We start from the raw sequence: 21,665 nt of genomic DNA on the forward strand, positions 1-21,665 counted from the left end.
GGCAGCGATGGCAGCAGAGACAGAGAGAGAAGAGCGAGGTGGAGTAATTGTGATAAAAAAAATATCAAGTTTAAATCCTGGAAATAAACAAAATGATAGTGAAGAAAGGGCAAGTATGGTACTAATATTGTGTGTGTTGTGAAACTGTGATTACTTGTCTCAAACCACTGCAAGTCAGCGACGTCTCTCATACCAACCTGTATTTAATCACCACATCAAGGCTGTGTAAATTAGACCACTGCCCCCTGCACAGGATATTGATTGCATCCACTCTACCACTGCTTTCAACAGGATGAGAGCTGTGCCTTGTATTAGCAACAAAACGTTTAGCTCCCATATTTTCTCCAAATGATGAGCAGCTCTGACAGCCAACCGCCAGCAGGGTTCAGCTCATTTCCAAATGAACGTTGCTGAAGTGCTTCAGGATAAAATCGGAGTAGAAATTATGTAGATTACGTACATAAGTCCTGTCGGCGAAACTTACTCTAAACAAACAATTAATTCTGACTGTAAACATGATTACGATACATAATTTAGCGTCTCTAATCAAACAACACCTCTAATTATCAAAGCCCTGCATCTGTGGTTTATTTTGTGTCCCTTTTCCAGTTCTCTGCGACAGGCTGAAATTTCCTTCGGGCGAACATCGATTGTATCACGCTCAATTTTCCTGACAGCTCCGTTTATTGTGGGAGGACGTCCAAGATTAAAATATTCTAATGAAATGTGACTTGATAAATAAACTGGTTGATTTGACATCTTGCTCAGATATTGATGTCCAGTTAGTTCTCTAATGCATTCTGGACTAAACCAAACCATACGATGCGATTTTAAGAGAAAACGTGAAAGATTTTTCTCTTTGGTATTTGTATTTTGTTGTTTGTCCCTCTGAGAATCTGTTGTGCCAAAGAAAACACAGCATGCATGCAGAAAATGGTTCCTCTGGTGAGATGAGAAAAAATATTGAACTCTGGTTGAGATGCAAATGAAACTAACAGTATGACATCGAGGGCGTCAAACTCCAGTCCACAAACTCATAGTTGTGTCCTTAGTTCAACAAACTTGATTCAAATGGAGAAAAATATATCAACAGTCAAGTGTGACTAAATTGTGCTCTTGATTTTAATATAGGGGCAACTGTGGCTGTGTGGATAGAGTAGTCGTCTTACAATTGTAAGGTTTTAGGTTTGACTTCAGCTGTCACATGTTGGTGTGTCCCAGGGCAAGGCACTTGACCCCAAGTTGACTACTTGGTGTATAAATGTGTGCATGTTAGTGAGTGTGAATAGGTGAATGTGGCTCCAATGTAAATGACTTGAAAAGCACTTGTCCATTTGTCATTACCATTTATTGACCTAATCATTTGACTTAGATGTGTTGAAGCAAAGCCTCATCTAAAAGTTGTGGGACTTCTGAGCTTGAGGAATGGAGTTTGATACTCCTGGCATTATTTTCCTTCGAAGGTGCAGCATAGGTGAGACATGGATAGAGCTAAATCCTGGGGAAAACTTATAATAGCGTACATAAAAAAGTTAGAATCAAGAGCTACAATGGAATATAAGCATGTTAGAATGGCTCAGTCAAAGTCCACATTGAAATTCAATTGAGAATCTGTGGTAGTACTTGACAACTTATGTTCCCAAACTCTTTCCATCCAATCATTTTTCAACTATTTTGCAAAGAAAATTAGGCAAATATCTTTCTATAGATGTATCTTTTTGGAGTACATAGAAACAGATATTTTCAGGCAGTCAGGAAGTTCAGGAAGTCCATTTAGAGTTTGGGCTTTGGGTCTGGATGTCTCTTTGTTGCCTCCCTTTTTTCCAGCCGCAGTTCATTCACAGTTCACATGCAGAACTTACTATACACACCTTGTGACCTGGAAACCTGGATTTGAATGAGTGAACGCTACAAAAAATCTCCAAGTCCTTCTGGTTTTTAGAAAAATTTGTTCATGCATGCATCACTATCAAATATTGGCTATGCAAATTTTTTAAAAATAAGAAATTTAAAATTTTGTAAAAACAAAATGTGTCCCATTTGGCATTCAGCTGTCGGTAATGCTGTCCAAGTACTAACATGGCAGTTCTTTTTTAAGGCCATGATACCCAGTCTGGCTCTGTTGTCTTTATAATTTCTAAAATGTGTGTATTGTTCCTCCTTGACCTGTGCAACACAACACATCTCCCGCAGCATGGTTCCCTTCCCATGCAAATGAGTTTGCCGGTCCAGTGAGGGCGTAATAAGTATTTCCAACTGCTCGGTTGCACCAATGATCTCACACAGAGAGGGTGCCATCGCTATATCTCATTTGAATTTTACAAACACTACAACGCCTGGGCTTTAAGTAGCAAATGTGTTTATTAGCCATCTGCTGCACCGTGTGCCAGGATGTGGGGTGAAATGGCTTCAAGAAGTTATAGGTTACAGACTGGGAGGCTTCTGCTGCTGTATACATGTACTCACATATTGATGGGTGACCTTCAAAGTCGCTGTACAGTAAGTAAATATATCGCATAAACATGATGATGACTCAGCCGAGTCTAAAAGCGGCGATCACTTTTTATATTTTGAAAGAATAAATGAGGATTATATCAAATAAGGTGAAAAATGGCACCTACAAATATTAAAAACCTTCTCAGAAACGTCCTATCCTGTTACTCTATGGACCCACTCTGAGTGATTTGGTCATATTAGAAAGTCACTCCATTAACAAGGAAAACTGTTGGCTCATCCCAGCCCATCTGCTGTGCTTTGATAACTCATTAATGAAAAAGAAAAACTCCCCATCCTCATGCTCCTGGTCAGGATTACATATAACACTCCCTGCTATTGCATTTCACCCATACTCTATTTCAAAGTATGGCAGTAGCATTAAATTAACAAATTGTTGAACTCCTCAAATACTGGCTCAAATGATATTTTATTGGGCTCAAAAAAAAAAAAAAAGAAAAAAGAAAAAACGAGGTGGGGGTAAGGGAGAGACGGAGAATGAAACAGAAGGAAAATAGAGTTAATGGATTCTCTTATCAGTTACATTCAGTTCTGTGAGAACTGTCTGTCAATGCGTTTGCTCAAATGCCTTATGTCGGTCGGGTGCATTAAGCTTCCGCTTTTTAGTAAAAGCAATTTAGGGTGACTGTACTGCAAGGGAATTCTTTAATACAGCAGATGCTTTGTGCTGTGAATGCGTTACAAAGGGCGGCGCGACGGAGAAGGAACTTAGCGAGGATGTTTTGTCCGAGTCAAACAACTTCATATCTTCGTATTTTAAAAGAATAATAAACAAATGTCAGCGGCGCACCAGGCGTTCCAAGAGGCTAAATCCAGCTAGCATGTTCACTGACAACAAGTCATCACGTTTATTTGATTTGCCATTTGTCACAATCAAGAAGGAGTCGATGCAAGTCAAAGATGAATAAAGCATAAGACCTTTTTTTTGGAGGAAGAAATGAGTTAGCCTAGTTGTTTCACGGGGTAAGAAAAATAAAAACAACATTCAAATAGGAACAACCATTGATTCCTTGTGCTCTGGAAGCAGATGGGATTAGCCTTTCTGTCAGTAAAGCTGAAGCGCCAAAAACTATAAATAATATCTGAGGAATGTGGTGATTAAAGGATTGTTTTTGTATGAATATATTAACTACACTATATCCCACTTACTTCTATCCCCTTAACCATAGCAGGAAATCGGTAATAAAATATTCATATCCAGCTATTTGCTTGAGAGAATAATTTATTTTCTTGGGTGGATGCCTCTTTTACAGATATGCAACTCTGGAATCCTTCAGGGAGAGCTGTGCTGTGCTGTGCTGTGCTGTGCTGTGCTGCGCTGCGCTGTGCTGCGCGCTCGTGCACTTTGATCAGAGAGAATGGGAAGCGGGTTTCACACGAGGATCAGAGTCAGAAAACGAGAGGGATTCAGACAAGGGGACCTTTCCATTTACATTAACGGGCTGCGAAGAGAAAAAGAGAACGCCGTCTGGACAGGATGTCATCATCCTGTCACCTGGAGCTTTAGGGGAGGTGCCAGGTGGGAAAGAGAGATGGCAGAGAGGCGAAGACAGGTAAATACATGTTTAGAAGACTGCTGAGAAAAACAGGGGATTTTTACTTTACTTTTCACATGGCTTCTATCATTACCAATTCAATTTGCACCTGGTTGATACGTCAACGAACTATTAATTTTTCTCCATGTTCAAATGAATTCATCTGAATGAACTTGTTTAAAGCCAATTTTGACAAAATGTCTAATTTTGAGCAAAGGAACATATAAAATGTAATAATGCACCACTGACTGCATTCTGACTGAAAACACCTCCAGTTTTAACTTTTAAGCAAATGAACAAATAAACACTTAACTTTCATGCGACTTTGGGATAATTATCCAGTTTAAACGGCTGGTTTTGTCCAAGTTTCATTTCAGGAACAACCCAAGAATCACCATAGCTGATTGAACACAAATATCACGGTCCACAGCGAAGAAACTTCAACATCAACTTGAACTGAGAAAGTGCTGAAAGGAGTTAAATAAATATTCGTGTGTCTGTTTTTTTATTTATTATCAGCTCAAAAATAAACTAAATGTGTAAGATTTTATTCAGATGAATGAAACAGATGTTTTTAGAAGGAGATTGTAGATCAAAAGCATGTAAAGGGTCTTTTATGAGTGTGTTATTAAAACAGGCAAAGCATTTTCTATTTTTGGGGGGGTTATTGTGGGATAGTTTTTAATCGTTTTTAGTCTAAGTTCAGGAACAACAATGGGATGTGGGTCATTCTGTCTTCTGAAGTACTTGCTGGATGACTCAATGGGGGCAGCAGAGTTGTTTGATGTTTGTGGTTCAATTTAAATTGAGATTAACACAGAAAGCAGTTTAATAAATGAGGAATATTTTCTGGTGCACCTAACGTTTTGTTATTTTAACTCTGTCGAAAATCTTGCCGTAAAAGATTTTTTAAAAAGTATCTACCTGCATCAGCTAGAGAAAGGCCAGATTTGTTTTATTGCAGAACTGTCGAGGGCAGCAGAAAATCAGTCATAGGGCCGCAAGTGGCCCCGAGATCCCACTCTGGTCAGCATCAGAGTCTGTCTGGAATGCTTCACTTCTAGAGTAAATGTGTTTTTTATTCAAATTTTAAGCGAATTTGAAACAATTACAAAGCTTTTTCCCAGCCATAAAAGCAGGTTTTTTTCCCCCCGATATCAGGAAAATCATTAAACTTAACCTTAGCTCAAAGGTTTTAATATAACAAATCAGTGCTAGAGTCAACAACAGCAAACACTTATCAAATGGGTTAGCTTTGGTACATCTCTGAATCCATTGTGAACATTAATAAAATCTTAAACAAATTCAAAGTCTTGCTATTTGTCCAAGACTTTTTTGCTATTTAAAAGATCAGCACATAAAAGATCAGCACATAAAATAATCTTTTAAATGTTGGGGACATTACAATACTTCTGTGAAAGAAGACAGAAGAATAGATGAATGAAAAATGACCCAATTTGACTGACTCAAAAGTATATAAAATGCAAAAGAAAAAAAAAAACACAAAAGACTGAAGTTGCTTTTGTTTCCACCGGCACCTGAACGTTAGTCGGCTTTTACAAGAAACAGAAAAGCGACACTATTCAAAACCTCACAGTCTGTTATAGCACTGGAAAACTATCTGCAAACAAAAAGGTATTTGATACAGGAAAACTGGCATATGGAAGGAAATGACAGCAGGTGGGCCTTGTTACATTCTTCCTGAGTACATTCAGAGAACTTACAAGAACCATATTAGAAATATAAAGACTGAATACAAAGTGTGGCACGGTTTTGGACTGAAAACCTTCTTGTATTTTGAAGTTGGCAAGCTGAAATGATTGTTTCTCAAGTGAAAGAAAAAAAATATTGATGACTTCTGGAATTGCAGTGGAACAAAATCATCTTCAATGCTCTATTTCAGACTTAAGTTATGGTCTGTCAAGTATGACAAAAATAACAAAGAAGATGAAATGTCGATGCCTTAAAGTGATCTTAATTTGTAAGAAAATGTCTTTGTTATTACACCAGGTCAGAAGATTTTGAGATGGGAGGCTTTACTACACATGAGAGGTGAACACTACTGATAAAAAAAATAGAAATCTTCAATCTGTCTTAGCTATGTCATTTGTTTTCAGCATTTCCTTTATAAAAACCATAAAAAGAGGCCTTAACATTAGAATGAATGCTAATTTGTTTCAGTAGTTTAGTTCAGAAGAAGATTCTCTACACATGCAGTGACACTTCAAGTTTTTATTTCTGCAGTTCACACCCTTCAGTCTGGGATTTATATATCAGAGTGTGTTTATGAGAGTCACATCCTGAAATGAATGAGAAAAAAATTAAGTTCTCCATCCTATTCTAATTTACTGGGATGCTCCTCTAATTGTAATCCCAATTTAACATTCAGTTTCAATGAGAACATTGTAATTTTTCACCATCTGTGGGGTCCTGCTGCAAAGTTTGATGAAAATGTGAGCATGTGCAACCGGCTCTCATTTCACTAACACCCAATGTGTGCAAGCAAGCGAGTGCAAAGGCATGGGCATGTGTGGGTGGTGGCCGCTGTTAGGCGCAGTGTGTCTGCTTTATAGGAACGGAGTACATGTGCCGTCGTTTTAAACTCACCATGAAGAGGAAGCGGAAGTTGGCCAGCTCTCCGAAGAAATCCTCCACGCTGACCGAGTGGGGGTCGAATGCGAAGTAGCTGCCGATGCTTTCGTACAGCTTCTGCATGTTCTTGTGCATGGTGGACAGCTTCTCGTACTGCTCCCGAGAATGTTTGGAGAAGCCGTGAAAAAAAGGGAGTGAAGGAAAACGGAAAATGCGACGCCTCAGACACAGACATTAAAACGCTACAGTAACCAGCAATAGCAGGGAAATGTCACACATATGTTGCCGTACAGTATTTTTAAGACCCAGCTATGTCAAGGTCAGCAGGAGAAAGGAAAAAAAAATGGATAAAGGAGGGTCTTCATCTCACTTTGGAGTCAATGACAAGGAGAGCTAATAGCGGCAGCCCTGAAGTAATGGAAAGGTGTTTTGTAGGCAGCAGCATGACACAGATGGTTGCCGGAAAAGCTGATTGCAGTCATTGTTCTATTGTTTCGCACAACAACAGTGGGGTCAGGTTGTTTTGAACCTCACAGCTCACGTCGCACTGTGTAATTTACTGAACAGGCGGAGGACTTTTCTCCCGGTGAATGAGTATTGACAGCCGGCATCAGTTAAGCATTATCACAGCAGCCATTGACCTCATGGAGACTGCACTGGGGCACTACAAGACTCCCACCCTGAGCGGGATGAGAGCGATGCGGCGCAGATTTACGTGAACACACACGTAGAGGACAACAAAGGTGGAAAAAAGGAGACCTTGAGCAGGAATTTCATTAACACACCGTGGTCATCTTGAAATTACAGCTTTTTACGCATTTTATCCCGATAGTTGTTATTGGTGCTGCCTATACTTGTCGTGAAGGATGAATATGAAACTCACGCACACGCAAGGACGTGAAAAAAAGACAGCATAACTTCATAAACAACCACTTGCATCAAGAGCAAAACTCATCCTGCCTCCACAATCATCAAACCTAAGTGAGGTGAACAGCTAAGAGCACTTATAACCATAGAGTGCACACGTACAGTAGCACACGGCTCATGTGTGGGTACAGTGCAGCTCAGCTGGTGGACAGTCTGCAGGCACACGATGCTAAAGGCAACAAAGTGTGATGATGAAATGTTTTTTATTTCTTTTTTTGTTGACTCATAGATCAATACACTATTCAGGTGTTTTATAAAAATTAGTTAGCTACAACTAATCTGTAAGAGAAGTGACAAGTAGGGCTGCTGTAAACGAATATTTTAGTGATCGAGTAATCTATCGATTATTCTTACGATTAATCGAGTAATAGTATAAAAAAAAAGATAAAATAAAATATTGGTAAATCTGGCATAACACCAGTGTTACTATCAGATAACAACATCAGTCCAATTTTTCATATTTGAGCATCCCTAACAATTACTTTTTTGTAGTTTAGAAAGTTAACCTGTAACAATAATGGCTCACTTTCTAAGTTAAACTGAAGAAAAGTTCTACAAAAATCTGAAATTATATTAAATTTTGTAATAAAGAGGTAGGCTCACAAATACGAGCGAAACAACGTAAGATGGCGGGTGGAGGGGAGGAAATAGATTAGGGGACGAAAGTAAGAACGGGGGAGCAATACGGGATATTTACCATAGACATAATATAAGGATGGACGCCTCATGGACCGCTCTCGCCTATTGTCGCTGACGAGATTTAGGGCGGCCATCTTGGAGCGGTACTCCACTCCACTCAGCGTTATGTGTTTAGCAGGCACAATGACGTATCAGCGCATTAAATCGATCATAACACGCTTTTTTGTTACTGGAAACCATATTCAAACATCTATCAAAGCTACATTTATAAACAATTGTATTTTTTAAGTATGTTTTTAATACATAGTTCAGCATATTTAAATATGCTTAGTGGCTATAACAATAGAATAGGAATGGAATATTCTGATATTGGTGTATGATGAGCATATTACAAAGCATACAGCAGTTCATAATTTATTTAATACATTATTTAGTAATACAAATGCATATTTATATAACTATATAAACACAAATAATGATTAATAATGGCACAAATAAATGATTAATACTGAATAATATATATTGGATACATGTTTATATGCATGTATGTATGCATACGTTTTTCATATGTTTTTCTGCCGACGAGTTCTAGCTTCAGAGATTCAGCAGCTGAGATTGAGTCCAAAATCCGATGTGAGATTCATCAGTGCTGCAGTGAATCTGTTTCTCTTTTTAGATATCTCCCTCTTCTTCCTCACATCTTGTCAATAGGAAACTTTCAAAACAAAAACGGAAGATTTGGGATGTATCTTACTAGTGAAAGAATTACATATAATAATCTTTACCACCTGTGTAAACTTTGCTGGTGAATGTTATAACACAATATAAGTTTTATAATATGTGTTATAGTGTTTCATTTCTAATGTAGGCTCTTGTGTCAGATAATCTAAGTCAATGTTAGAGAATAATAATTTTTTTTAGATTTACGGAATCTCAGTTAGCCTTCATAGCGGGGCTAAACCCCATATTACACCAAGCACTTTAGCTAATATTAGCTGGTATCTCGCCGGTGGACATAAATACAGTAAAGTACTATTTTAATCACAAACTATACACAATAATATGTCCATCTTACTTGTGAAACGTTGTCTGTGGAGAACTCACGTCAATAGTCCATCGATCAGAACAATATCCCTCAGTGCTGAGGCATCTTTTGCCGTTTTGATTGAGCAAAGTAGGAGGATATACCGCTCCAAGATGGCCGCCGTATTTCCTGCGCCGGAGCAGGCAGTGCGGGGTCTACTCTTATTATTATGTCTATGATATTTACAACACCTTCTCGTCACTCAGAAACTTATTTACCAGCCATGTATCGCAACGATGCGCTCCGTCTCCCGTTTGTTCAGACCGGGATAATATTAAATTTATTGTGCGCCTCATCTGTAAAGCTACACTTATACTGTAACCATCAACTACTCAGCCGCCCCCCATGTTCAGTCTATCTGCTCACCTGTATAAATACTCCTGCAGCGACCTACCTGCCGTTCGCTCTGAACCAGCAGCTCTGGGAGGTGAAAGGCTGCCATACTCCAGGCTTCGCGCCAGTCATTTTAAGGAAGCTTATTAGTCCCCCCAAAACGATGAAAACCCGGGAATTATCATCAATCAATAAAATCCACACGGGCCGAACTGGAAAATTGGACGTTATGCCGCTAACACTTAGCTTTCGTCAACCACAACTCATAGGCGGAAGTCAGAGCTCCATGCAACGCAAATAGTGTTCCGGTCGGAAGTGTGACTGGGGCAGCCATAGACATAATATATAGCCTTCTTCTTTTTTTTTTTTTTTTTTAATTAAACATTTCGAACAACTTCATAGCGGGATGAACCCCGTATTACACTAAGCACTATAGCTAATGTTAGCTGTTATCTCGCCGGTGGACATAAATACAGTAAAGTAATATTCTAATCACAATATACACAATAATATGTCCATCTTACTTATGAAATGTTGTTTGTGGAGCCCTCACATCAATAGTCCATCGATCAGAACAACAATATCCCTCAGTGCTGAGGCATCTTCTGCTGTTTTGATTGAGCAAAGTAGGAGGGACGACCGCTCCAAGATGGCCGCCGTATTTCCTGCGCCGGAGCAGGCAGTGCGGGGTCTACTCTTCTTATTATGTCTATGATATGTACTCGGGTACCACTTCTTTATTATTACATATACACATTTGTAGAATACTGAACAAATCGCGTCCCAATATGGGACGCTACATTTAACAGCCAATTACAGGACGGTTCCGTATTTTACGGGTCGGGTGGAAACCCTAGTTACAGGCTATTTCTAAGGCTTCTGGGAAACGATTTAGCTGTGAAAGTTGTTATCCACAGAATAAGAAGACAATATTAGAGTGGCGGACCAACAGGATTAACCAATCAACCAAAATTACTCCAACTGTTCAATATCAGATGAGAATGTGAGAAAAGTGAAGTTTATGAATGAGATGTAATCCATACGATTTTAAAGTGTATTTTTAGTATTACTTTCTGGTGGAGTATTTTTCCTCTCACTTGTCTCGTTTTTCCTTAAAACAGAAAAAAAAAACATGTAATTTATATCAAAGCTATAAGAAGCTTTTGATTCTGCTTACAATTTCAATCTATTATGTGTGTAACTACTGAGTTTAATTTATATTCATTTAAATTGTCCAACAAATTGGAATACAGATGGAAAATATCTATAAGGCAAAACAAGGTTTCAATTGGGGCAGGTAAAGTGCAATACCTGCAGCGCCACCTGATGACAGGAAGTACAAAATCAGTCTCTGTAATTGTCTATTTGGAGTGTTAGTGTTCATGCCAGAAGAATTGCTGGATGCACATGCAAAATAAAAGACTGCAAAATAAAGAGCAAACACTGATTCTTGAGAATAGGGACAAAACAGGTCCTATGGATAAAGCACAAAATGTGAATAAAATATATATAAAATATAATTTTTTCAAATATCTGACAAAACTAACCTGGGTCATGTGAGCATAACAATGTATATTTTCCAGGTGTTTGCTGAATATTTTTTTATTTTAAACATTGTAGTAGGTGGCTGGAGCAGAACTCAATACATTATAATAGTTTAAAACAATTAAAGAAATGCTAAAATTATATATTATGACAATGAAGTATAAGTAGTCATATAAATAATTATAAAAGTACCAATAAATTGAATAAAAAATCATTTTTATATATTTTCCAACTCCATTGAAATTTGTCCCTAGTTTTTGTCAACATCGTCATAAATGAAAAGAATGTAAAAAAAAATCAGGCATTATTGGGGGGCACCAGAACTTCTGAGGACCCCATCACCTCTTCCTTTGCTAAGAGGACTAGTTAGCTCTGGTTAGCTTATGTTATTCTTTAGTTTTTTTCCCTTCTTTTTATTTTTAAGTTGCTTGTCACAACCATGATGTGTCAACACCATAACTGACAAAACTTTGATTTAATTTTGTGAAATAAAAGCTTAATTTTAGTTTACTGTAAATATTTCATGGAACTGATGAGCTACAATATGGCCTCCTTCAGAATAACATCCTATAAATTGAGGTAGTTTGGCATTTCGTCAACTCCGTCAGATGTCAACTCCGTCAGATGTCAACTCCATCAGTTTTTGTGACTMTTTCAGTGAAATTGTTGTCAAATCTCACTTAAATGTGCAATTAATTAATGTTAATGTATTTTACATAAATTGCATTACTTCACATGTATCAAGTTTTTCATTTTACTCACTAGTTTGTCATCACCTTCAGTTCTGTGTCAACTCTGTCATGCACTGTCAACTGTCAGATGGACTTTTTGTTGTTTTTTGTTTTAAATAATATTTATTTTTGTTTCTTGTAAAATGAGTAAAAACATCACTAATAGGGTATTTTAAAAATAATTTTAGATTTATTTTTGTCAGATGTTGATGACAAAGTTCTGGGTCAGGTCGATTAAAAATGTAATTTTAAAAAAAATGTTGCAACTGGGAGCCTGCACCTTAGCATCTTTAAATTTCCAAAACATTATTTGTCATATTTGCATACATAAGATTGAGAAATAATAAAAAAAATATGGGAAAATTAAAACACATTTTGTCCCTATTCTCAGGAATCACTGGCAACAATGAAAATTAATAATACAAAATCCATCTAATTAAATGTGTTTGTCTTTCTTATGTGTTTCCCACTGCAATCCATTCTAAATTGATGCTGTTGCTGTCAACCGATTATTAAAGGCCATCATTTGACAACACTTCGCTGCTTGCTTGTGTTACTCCTACGAAGGTCCCAGCTTCTGAGTCTGGGTGCAGTTATAGGCAATTAGTGTTCTTTTACAGTCGCCTTGGCAACATCCATGGTCAGGTGGGACAGCATGTGGCCTGCGATTACCAGGGCCAAACAGTTATCAAGACATTGTTCTTTTTGAACAGTCTGCTATTATTGCGTGGAGGCCACGCAGCTTTCCAACGTGTCCTGCTTTGCTAGTTTATGATCAATGCTGTATTTGGGATTTTTCTGTTTCCCCAGCTAAAAACTCACCAATGAGGTCATGAGCAAAACATATTACATTGATCCAAAAACACATAATTGCAGAAGTGTTTTTTGGAGTTTTGTGAATGTGGAGGAGGAGGAAGAGGTGTAGATTTGTTGCATTTTTTTTGTAAGGTCACACTGGGACAGTCAGAACATTGGGCAGCGAATGGACTTATTCTTCCGTCTCTCTGTATCCATGTCTGCCTGGACGCGATTTACCCCCATTGCTCCTGTCAGACCTTTGTTATCTCTTCCTTTGTACACCTCCCTCAATCTCCTCTTCTTTTCTAGAGAGCCCCAGCGGATGGATGTGAAAGTAAAACTTTGCCAAAGTAACATATCTTTTCAACATCAAAAGGACTCTTGAGTTTTGCAGTACTGGAGTTGTGATTTTTTTATGGGTAAGTGGAAAAATAACTTTTTAGAATCTAAAACGCAGCTAGCACATCATAGAAATATACGGCCTTTTTTAAAAAACTTTGCTAAATTAGGTTAGAATGAAAAAAATACATAAGAATTGTTTAAAATCATATGAAAAAGGGGGTGCAGAAAATGATCATCATAATCATGTCAAGAAATCAAAGGGAAAAATATGCACACCACTATAATGTTTCCATTACATGTTTACAATATGTTTATCACTCCTTTAGTTCTGGAGGGGGAAAGTAAATGTAAAAAAAAATCACTTCAAGAACTTACAAATGATCAAACGGACGCTTTTCTGTAGTTGTTTCAAATTACAAGTAATACTCCACTCCACTACGGTGAACCTCAAGGTTCTGCATAAGGGCCCCTGTTGTTTCTGTGAACGGTGTACAACCCCACACTGTTTATGGTAGTAATAATAGACGCAGCCATCTGTGAATTGAAATAACAATTCAAGACTATCATAATCATTTCTGATTTAGTACCACATGTGATCGTGGCACAAATCAGATTTTTTTGTTTTTAAATTTTTTGGTGAAAATATTGGAAATGGGTCAGTCTGACTGTCATGAAAAAGTCAGATATCCACATCAGCAAAAAAAAAAAAAAAAGGAGAAGAAGAAAAAAATGATCTGAGTCACATTTCCGTGCTCCTTGAACATAAAACCTACATCCTGGTTCTAAGTCACAGGGCTCTGCATCGTCACGAAGGTCCTGTGATCAATAGCCTTTGCCACATACAAGGCTTCAGGATTTTATGATTGCAATCTTGTATTGTGTGTTTTTTTTTTTTTTTTCAGGGAAGGTGCTATCAAACTTAAATTTTACTTAATTACTTGCGGTGCCTGACGTGGCTTGTTGCTCTCTGAATGTGTTATTTTCCCCGATTTACTCCCCTTCCCTTCTCACTCCCTGAAATGTCCACGTATGCAGTGTAGTAGATGTGTCCCGCTGGGGACTGGACTGAAGCTGGCTGGGCTTTTGCTCTTCATATTTCCACATCAAAGACATGTCATATTGATGGAGCCTGACGCACACTATCCTGCAGCAACACAACCTGCACGCTGGAGCCATCATCCAGCATGCATACAAAAACAGAATGAGAAGGCAAACATACTCACACACATTTTTTATATATATATATACTGAAAATGTACGGTCTTACTGTCATGCTACCATTCTTTAACTGTCCGGTTGTCAATTACACTTTTCTTTCTTTTCGCTATAGGATCTTTTGTTTTATTTCTGTTTCTTTTACTTGCCTGTTTTTACACCCTGTCTCTGACAGAGGAAAAAAAAAACTCATTATAATTCTCTTTCTACACCCCTTACTTGATATTCTCTCCATTCAATTCTCGCTCTCAGACAACAAATCCCCTCTTTCCTGCTCAGAGTGGACTTTCACAAGTATTCTGTCTGAACCAGGTCTCGCATTCACACCATTTGGGCTTGGAGTGGGCTACGCCGGGTCACGAGGTAAGGCATCAGGCAGTCTTTGGTTGCCCCCCCATCTCTGTTTGTCAGTCTTCGCTCTTCTCTTCAGGCTGTCCTCACAGGAGGACAGCTTGCCCTGCATTAAACCCTACCAAGGCAGATAAGGACAACAGCCCTGAGGCGGAAGGGGCTCCACGTAGTAAACACTGACGAAGATTTAAAGCTGTGACTTTGCTTTAAAAACATTTACATTTTCTATTGTATGTAACACACGGAAAGTAGCGCTTAGCTGTGAAGCGGAAAATGATGGATGGTTCAAAAATTAAAATGATATAAAGTGTGACATGCATTTTGCATTCAAATCCTCTTTACTCTGATTGCTAATTAAAATCTAGCTCAATCAAATTACCTATAGAAGTCAAAGAGGAGGTGACTCTGGAGGAGCTGCAGAGATCCACAGCCCAAGTGACTTTGTTATAGTTTTTGCCAACCACAAATTTGATCTTTACAAAGAGTGACAAAATAAAACCATTGCCAAAAGAGAAGTGGCAAGAATTATAGTTTGAAGTAAGGCAGCAGTTCTCAAAGAGGGATGTGACCCCAATTGTTGCAATAAGTCAACAAGGTTGGGGTCATAAGATCCTCTTCAGAAATTAAACAAAAACAATTATGAAAAGTTATTTTTATTATTATTTTAAAAATTTAAAAATCCTTGAAAAAAAATTTCACTTCACATTTATGTTCTACTTTATGTTGATCTGTCTGATTAAATTCCAAAGAAATGCATTAATAAGAGCGTTCAGCAATCTGAATTAGAAATAGTCAGATGATAAAATCTTTTTTCAGATTCAGGGCTCGGCTCTGCCTTTCTTTCTACTGCAGTTACTTTCTGTCCTTGTAAAATCCAGATTTAGGTTTTTGTCCTCCCCCAGAGTCCTCATTACTGCATTTTAATCAGTCACTATTTATCTTTTTGACATGCCAGAAAAGGGTATGTTGAAATTACTAAGCTGCGATTAGGCACACTCATTTTTAACATCACAAACTGACATCAAAACTGGATCCAAATCAGATTTGTAGTCTCCTTTTTGGTGCCACGCGCTATTCATTCACATGATAAAACACAGAGAAGAATCAATTTATGGACCACAGCAAAGTAAAAACTGTGTTCACATTGGCCACCTATGAGGATGGCAATAAATTACCTGGTTTGTTTACCTGTGTGCATGAGAGAGTTATTAAAGTGCGACATAAAACCCTACAGTGGGGGCCCAAAAAGCCTTGCTAATAAGTCTCCTGTAACCTAGTTCCATTAATGTTTATTTAATGCTTTTCCTATGTGCTCATTGGCCACTCCATCCGAGGCCCCACACTAAGCCTGCTTTTCTCCAAACCCCACTATCCCTGCTCCCTTTATCCCCCCACCTACTGCCAGCAGCCCCTCTGGGCCAAATTACACCAAGACTGCCCACTGACTGGACACAAGCCATCATGTTGACTGAGAAGAGGATGAAGGAATGGAGTACAGAGTCATGACAGAGACTTAGTACTGTATGTCTGATGGAACACATCATTTTACTGAAGTTCATTACTTGTCTTCTGAAAATAAACACAAGGGAGCTTGAAATAGATACCAAACTCTTGTTTTGGTGTTTTTCTGGTGTTTTCGGTGTTCTAGCGAAGGAAAGTTAAAAGTGAGCGTAGGAAAGCGAACATACTGAGAAATGACCACACATAATGGATTAAAGTGACGGAAATTATTAATATAAATTCATTGATCTGAATCATGGTAAACAATACTGTCAATGTTTCTAAGCTTGTTTTGTAAGAAAACAAATAACTTCAGCTTTAAATTAATTCAAGAGTCATAAAAAACAAAGCAATCATCCTGCAATTTAATATGTGCTAAACCAACATTTACACAGAAAATTAGAGAACTAGCCTGAGGCTAAATTTCTGGCAAGGAAATGGAAGACATTTTCTCCTACAACTGAAAATTTTCCCCTTTCTCACCTGCTGTTGGTAGTCGGTATAATGTCACAGGAGCAGAACAATCACAACAATTCAATCCGTGGGAAAACTCGGCGTATGAACTCAATACCACTACAATGCATCCAATATTTTACAAAGTATTGCACTTTGAGCCAGAGCTTGATGCACTGAAAAACCGAGGAAGATTGTCCCTTAAGGCAGAAACGATAGTGGACATTACAATAGAAAACTCTGCAGCCTTGGAGTAACAATGATTTAGGCAGAAATTTAACAAAAACTTCAGAAGTCCTTTTTTTTTTTTTTTTTTTTTTTACATAATGCAAGCTATGCCCGCAATTTCATGTAGAATCTAAATCAAACAGTTTTACTCATTAATTTCCTAATGCAGAATGTTTCTGCGGATCGTTGCAAGATATTCATGTTGCCTGGTGTCACAGAAAAAACAGATCAGAAGGATTTTTTTAAAATCATAATTTAAGCATTTCAAATGCTTAGTATTCTTGTATAATCCTGCAGTAGGAATGAGAACTTCATTAGACAACTACTTTCGATATTGAAGTGCAGTTTAGTGAAGGAAATACACCGCTGGCCATTGCTTCAATGCAATGTCAATGTAAATTAGCATTAGAGAGGCTGTATATAAATAATTATTTATAATATATACATTGGGGGAAATAAGTATTTGATAAACTGCCAATTTGTTGAGTTTTACCCAGATTAAGCTGAATTGAGACGTATGAAAATATCATTCCGGTCACAACAATACAATGATAGACAGAAACTAAGAAAAATCCAGAAAATCATATTTTATGCTTTTGACATGATAAATAATTTAGATTTTATCACAATAAATAGTGATCCAATAGATGTTCACGTCCACTGCTGCATCATGTGAAAACCTGATCAACGACTGCAGGAAACATCTGGCCTCTGGAAATGAAAACAAAGATTTATGTACCAAATATGAAGTTCTATTTTTCTGTTGCATCAAATACTTATTTCTTTCTAATTAACTATTTAAAATAACGCAATGTTATTTCCCATTTGAGGTGTACATATGGTGAAAATTACAGAACTCCCCAATTTTTGTAAGTCGCAAAACCTGGACTTACAAAAAAACAATTTTTTCCCCACTGTAAAAACAATTTGGTTCTAACAGTTAACCTTCATAATTTTGAAAATATCCTCAGGTTAAAAAAAACTTTGAAGCCAAAATGCATCCAATCTGGATCAAGTTGTCATCCTCCGTTGATGTGTGGCTCATTGTTAAAATTCAGTCATGGGAGAAAGTTATAGACAGGTGGTTTATCCGATAACCTGCCAAGCACTCTTTGAAAGTACCTGTCCTTTACCGCTTTCCTCAAACGACTTCCCAGATGGCTCTGCGCAACAAACCATATGGCACTTCAGGTTAGCTATATGCACAGTGTTACAGTCGTGGTGACAGTACGCCTTACTGATGTTGTTCAATGTTGTTTGGGAGTCTAAACTTTAGAAAACACAGCAGAAGAACCTGCAGAGCTGTGTGCAAATAAAATTAAGAACATATTTTCCACACCTGACAGGCTCAGCAAGTTATATTTCCTGCTTTGACAGAGGAGCTTAGATTTTTATCCCCTCGTAAGTCCTCATCATCTTCTCACCTACAGCCTCTACCTCTTCTTTCTCTGGAAATTAGAAGGGAGATTTAATGTCAATTTTACTGTCAATTTATTCTGCCCATCTGTCCCTGAAATATTTATACGTGCAGAGAGGAAGGTTGCTTCTGCTTAGGCATTCAAAGCTCTTCACTAAAGCACCCAGCTGGTGTTTTAACAACTCAGTGAGGGGGAAACTGGTGGATGTAATGACTACATCTCATAAAGGAAAAGACAGTATATAAATTAGGAATGAGAGGATTAGGACCGCGGGGATGACCTGTTGAATCATGGATAGGCTGTTTAAAATAGGCAGTCAGGAAAATTATTTTCTGTCAGTTCTGAAATGATATTGTGAAGCAAGCGCGCACACACACACACACACGCACACACGTTTTCCTTGATAACCATTTATGATTACCTCCTTTTCTTGAGCTTGGAACAAAGTGATCTAATGCCACAACAATAAGCATGTGCCTGTTTTATAATTTCCGCACAGCAGCTTCAGGACGGGGCAAATCCTCTGTGTTTACAACATTCACACTTGTCAAATTTTAAAAGGTCAAGTCTCTTGTTCCCCTTGATGTGATCGGTAAACATCAATTCCTACCTAACATTACAATGACTTCAGAGAGATGGTGTTTTATGGACAGCTTGTAGACAGTTTTTTTTTTTTTTTTTTTTTTTTACAGATTTTCAAAATGCTTGTTTGAAGCAGCATGCACATATGTCAGTTTTAATGTGTATAAAAAACATCCATAAGTAGTTTTTATGTTTTCCAATAAATACCTCTATCTGCCTTGTTAAATACGGTGGGAGAATGAGTGGAATCCTATAATAAAGAAAACATAAAAGGATTTTTTTTTCCTTTTAAAGAAAAAAAAGGGAAGGAATTTATTTCCTTTCCTTTTATGAAAAAATGGCTTTAAAATGGCCATATTTTAAAGCCATTTAAAATATGGCTTTAAATCATATCTTGTTATATTTAATTTGACCTGGGTCTTCCTCTTCTCATGGTTCACAGTAAGTCATAATATCATTGAGCAACAGAGTTTCTAGTCGGGAGGCAAGCCAGGTTGTTCTTTGCAGCCCCATCAATTTAAAATACTTGTTCTGTCATGTTGCTCAGGGATTATATAGATATTTCTTTGAGTATTGCATATGGTATTTACTTCTTTTCTGGCACATCCAGCGCCTGTGTAGCTGGATGCAGCAGTGACAGAGATGAATCACAATGACTGGCCGGCATTCTTTGTTGTTTTTTTGTCTTTTCTGCTTTGTTTCGGAATATTTGTGCTTCATTGTTCAAACTGTCTGAATTTAAGTTTAACAAGCCTTCATCAAACCTTTGCAAGCAGCTGACTGCAGCTAAATCGGATATCTCACAACCATGATGATCTATGGATTAGTCACTATTTAAAGGTTTACTCTCATTATTTACCATTTGGATGGCTGTAATTACAGTTTGGAAAGAGGAACAACAAATAATCTCAGAATGTTTTAAAAATAAAGCGGCTTTCACGTTTTGATCTTATTTTGGATTGTTTTCTACATACATGGTAAACATTATAATTAGAGGCTCAAACATATACAAATGCTCCATTAATATTTAGCCAAACGCAGCTAACATATTCAATTATTTTACTCTGAACATTAATAGTTCAAATGCAACATTAAAAGACTTTGACATCAATTGCCATTCTGAGTATTGACAAGCTTTTCACCAAGTTATACGTTTATAAAAGCACATGAGCAAAGGTTAAACTACAAAAGCCTATAAATAAGCTTTTCAAATCACATTAGTAAAGGTTTGCAACAAAATAACACATTTAAATTAATGTATTGCAGTGTATCCAACATTAAAATGAAGTCAAGTGGATTGGACATAAAGCCGCCTTTGATAAGAACATAAAACTCTAGCCTTCTCGCTCGTCTGATTCAACCTTTTGATCAAAACACAAACCATTGTTGAATATCTTCATTTAATGTAAATTATATTTTTAGATTTTAAATACTGTGACCCAGCAATAAAATGAAGCGCTTGTATGTGGGAATGAGAGCAAAGGCCAGATGCTACAGATGCATAAAATTAATTTACAAAACATAACAAAGACTGATGAATCCAAGTCACTTGTTGGTGAAAAGAGGAGGCATTTGGCATCTACCAAGGCCTGTGTCAGTACTTTGTGCATAAATTGGTAAGATAAAATACAATTCCATATTGAATTATTTATTTATTTGTTCCATAACATCTCTTATTATAACCAAGGCAAAATGAATCAGTTTGTTCTCACCGACTGATAATAATGACCTAAACTTTATCTCCAAGTACAACTAGTTAATTATAGGATAAGAACGTTCCCCCACCCCCGAGCTTGTGAATAGAGAAAAGATTGATTGCACCAGGAGTGATAAAAGACGGCCTGCAAAAGAAACAAAGGAGAAAGAAAGAGGGAGAGAGGCAATATTGATCAGATTCCTTCAGTCAGACCACTGCCCCAGCAGCTACCGTGACAGAGTACAGCTCCATTCAATAGCCTTATCATTACCACAGCACAAACCCATTCAGCAGGTCAGCCTGTTTGGCCCCCAGTTCCCTGTGTCTGTGTGTGTGTGTGTGTGTGTGTGTGCGCGTGTGTGTGCGTGTGTGGGTGTGTGTGGGTGTGCGTGTGTGTGTGTTTGTGTGCCTCTGCAGAGGGGGGGAGGGGGTAAATTTCGATTCTTTAAGCCAATGAATCCCATTATAAGACCACTTACAGCACATTTCTTTGTTCACAACACTGTCAGCCTAATGAAGTGTCCTGAGAGTAAAGGAGGGGGAGGTAAAAAGAAGATTTCTTTCACTCCAGAATATCACAACAAACGTGCCGAGTCAGTAATGTGCTCTAACTGAAATATGGAAACAAGTGTGGCTAAAAGGAGGATCGACAAGCGACAATGACTGTTATTAAGCAGTTAGATTCTGGGCTACAAAAATGTCTGGAAAATTTATTTCCATTACTGACACCAAGATATTAACACAAATTGACCATTAATTTCTTTTGATATTTTAATATGCCCTCTATCAGAATTTAATGGGGTCAGTATACGTATTATTAGTGTTATGAGCTCTGAGAGATCTAGGCTTTACACCCTGAATGTTCAGGACTCTTATTTTGAAGTACAAAAGGAAGTAGAGTTTGGACAGCCATCTTGCATTAACAGAGTGAACTAAACACTAAAAATGGGATTTGATTTGGAGTGTCCTCTTTGTTTTTTTTAAGGACTAGGCTGAATTTGATCATTTCTAGTTCAGAAACACATAATGATAAAACCTGAAACTGGTAATTCTATACTACAGTAGGCTAAATTAAAAACTGTTTAACAATGAAATATTTATACTGATAACTGTCATGTAAAGGTGTTTTTTTTTTTTTTTTTTTTTTCAAAAACATCACTTACCTCCTGTTTTATGAAACCT

General features: G+C 37.5%; 1 protein-coding gene across 9 annotated transcripts in view; it reads right to left on the minus strand.

Annotated features, from left to right (window-relative positions):
* The window catches only part of diaph2 (diaphanous-related formin 2), a 450,956-nt gene that overhangs the window by 88,687 nt on the left and 340,604 nt on the right, over window positions 1-21,665 (minus strand). For all 9 annotated transcript variants that reach the window (XM_008420583.2, XM_008420582.2, XM_017307147.1 and 6 more), the window contains one exon: window positions 6,657-6,821. In XM_008420583.2, the coding sequence (XP_008418805.1) occupies window positions 6,657-6,821 (165 nt within the window). The remainder of the gene's footprint in view (window positions 1-6,656; window positions 6,822-21,665) is intronic.

The sequence above is a fragment of the Poecilia reticulata genome, linkage group LG10 (genome assembly GCF_000633615.1).
Source record: "Poecilia reticulata strain Guanapo linkage group LG10, Guppy_female_1.0+MT, whole genome shotgun sequence".
In the NCBI taxonomy this organism is placed as follows: domain Eukaryota; kingdom Metazoa; phylum Chordata; class Actinopteri; order Cyprinodontiformes; family Poeciliidae; genus Poecilia; species Poecilia reticulata.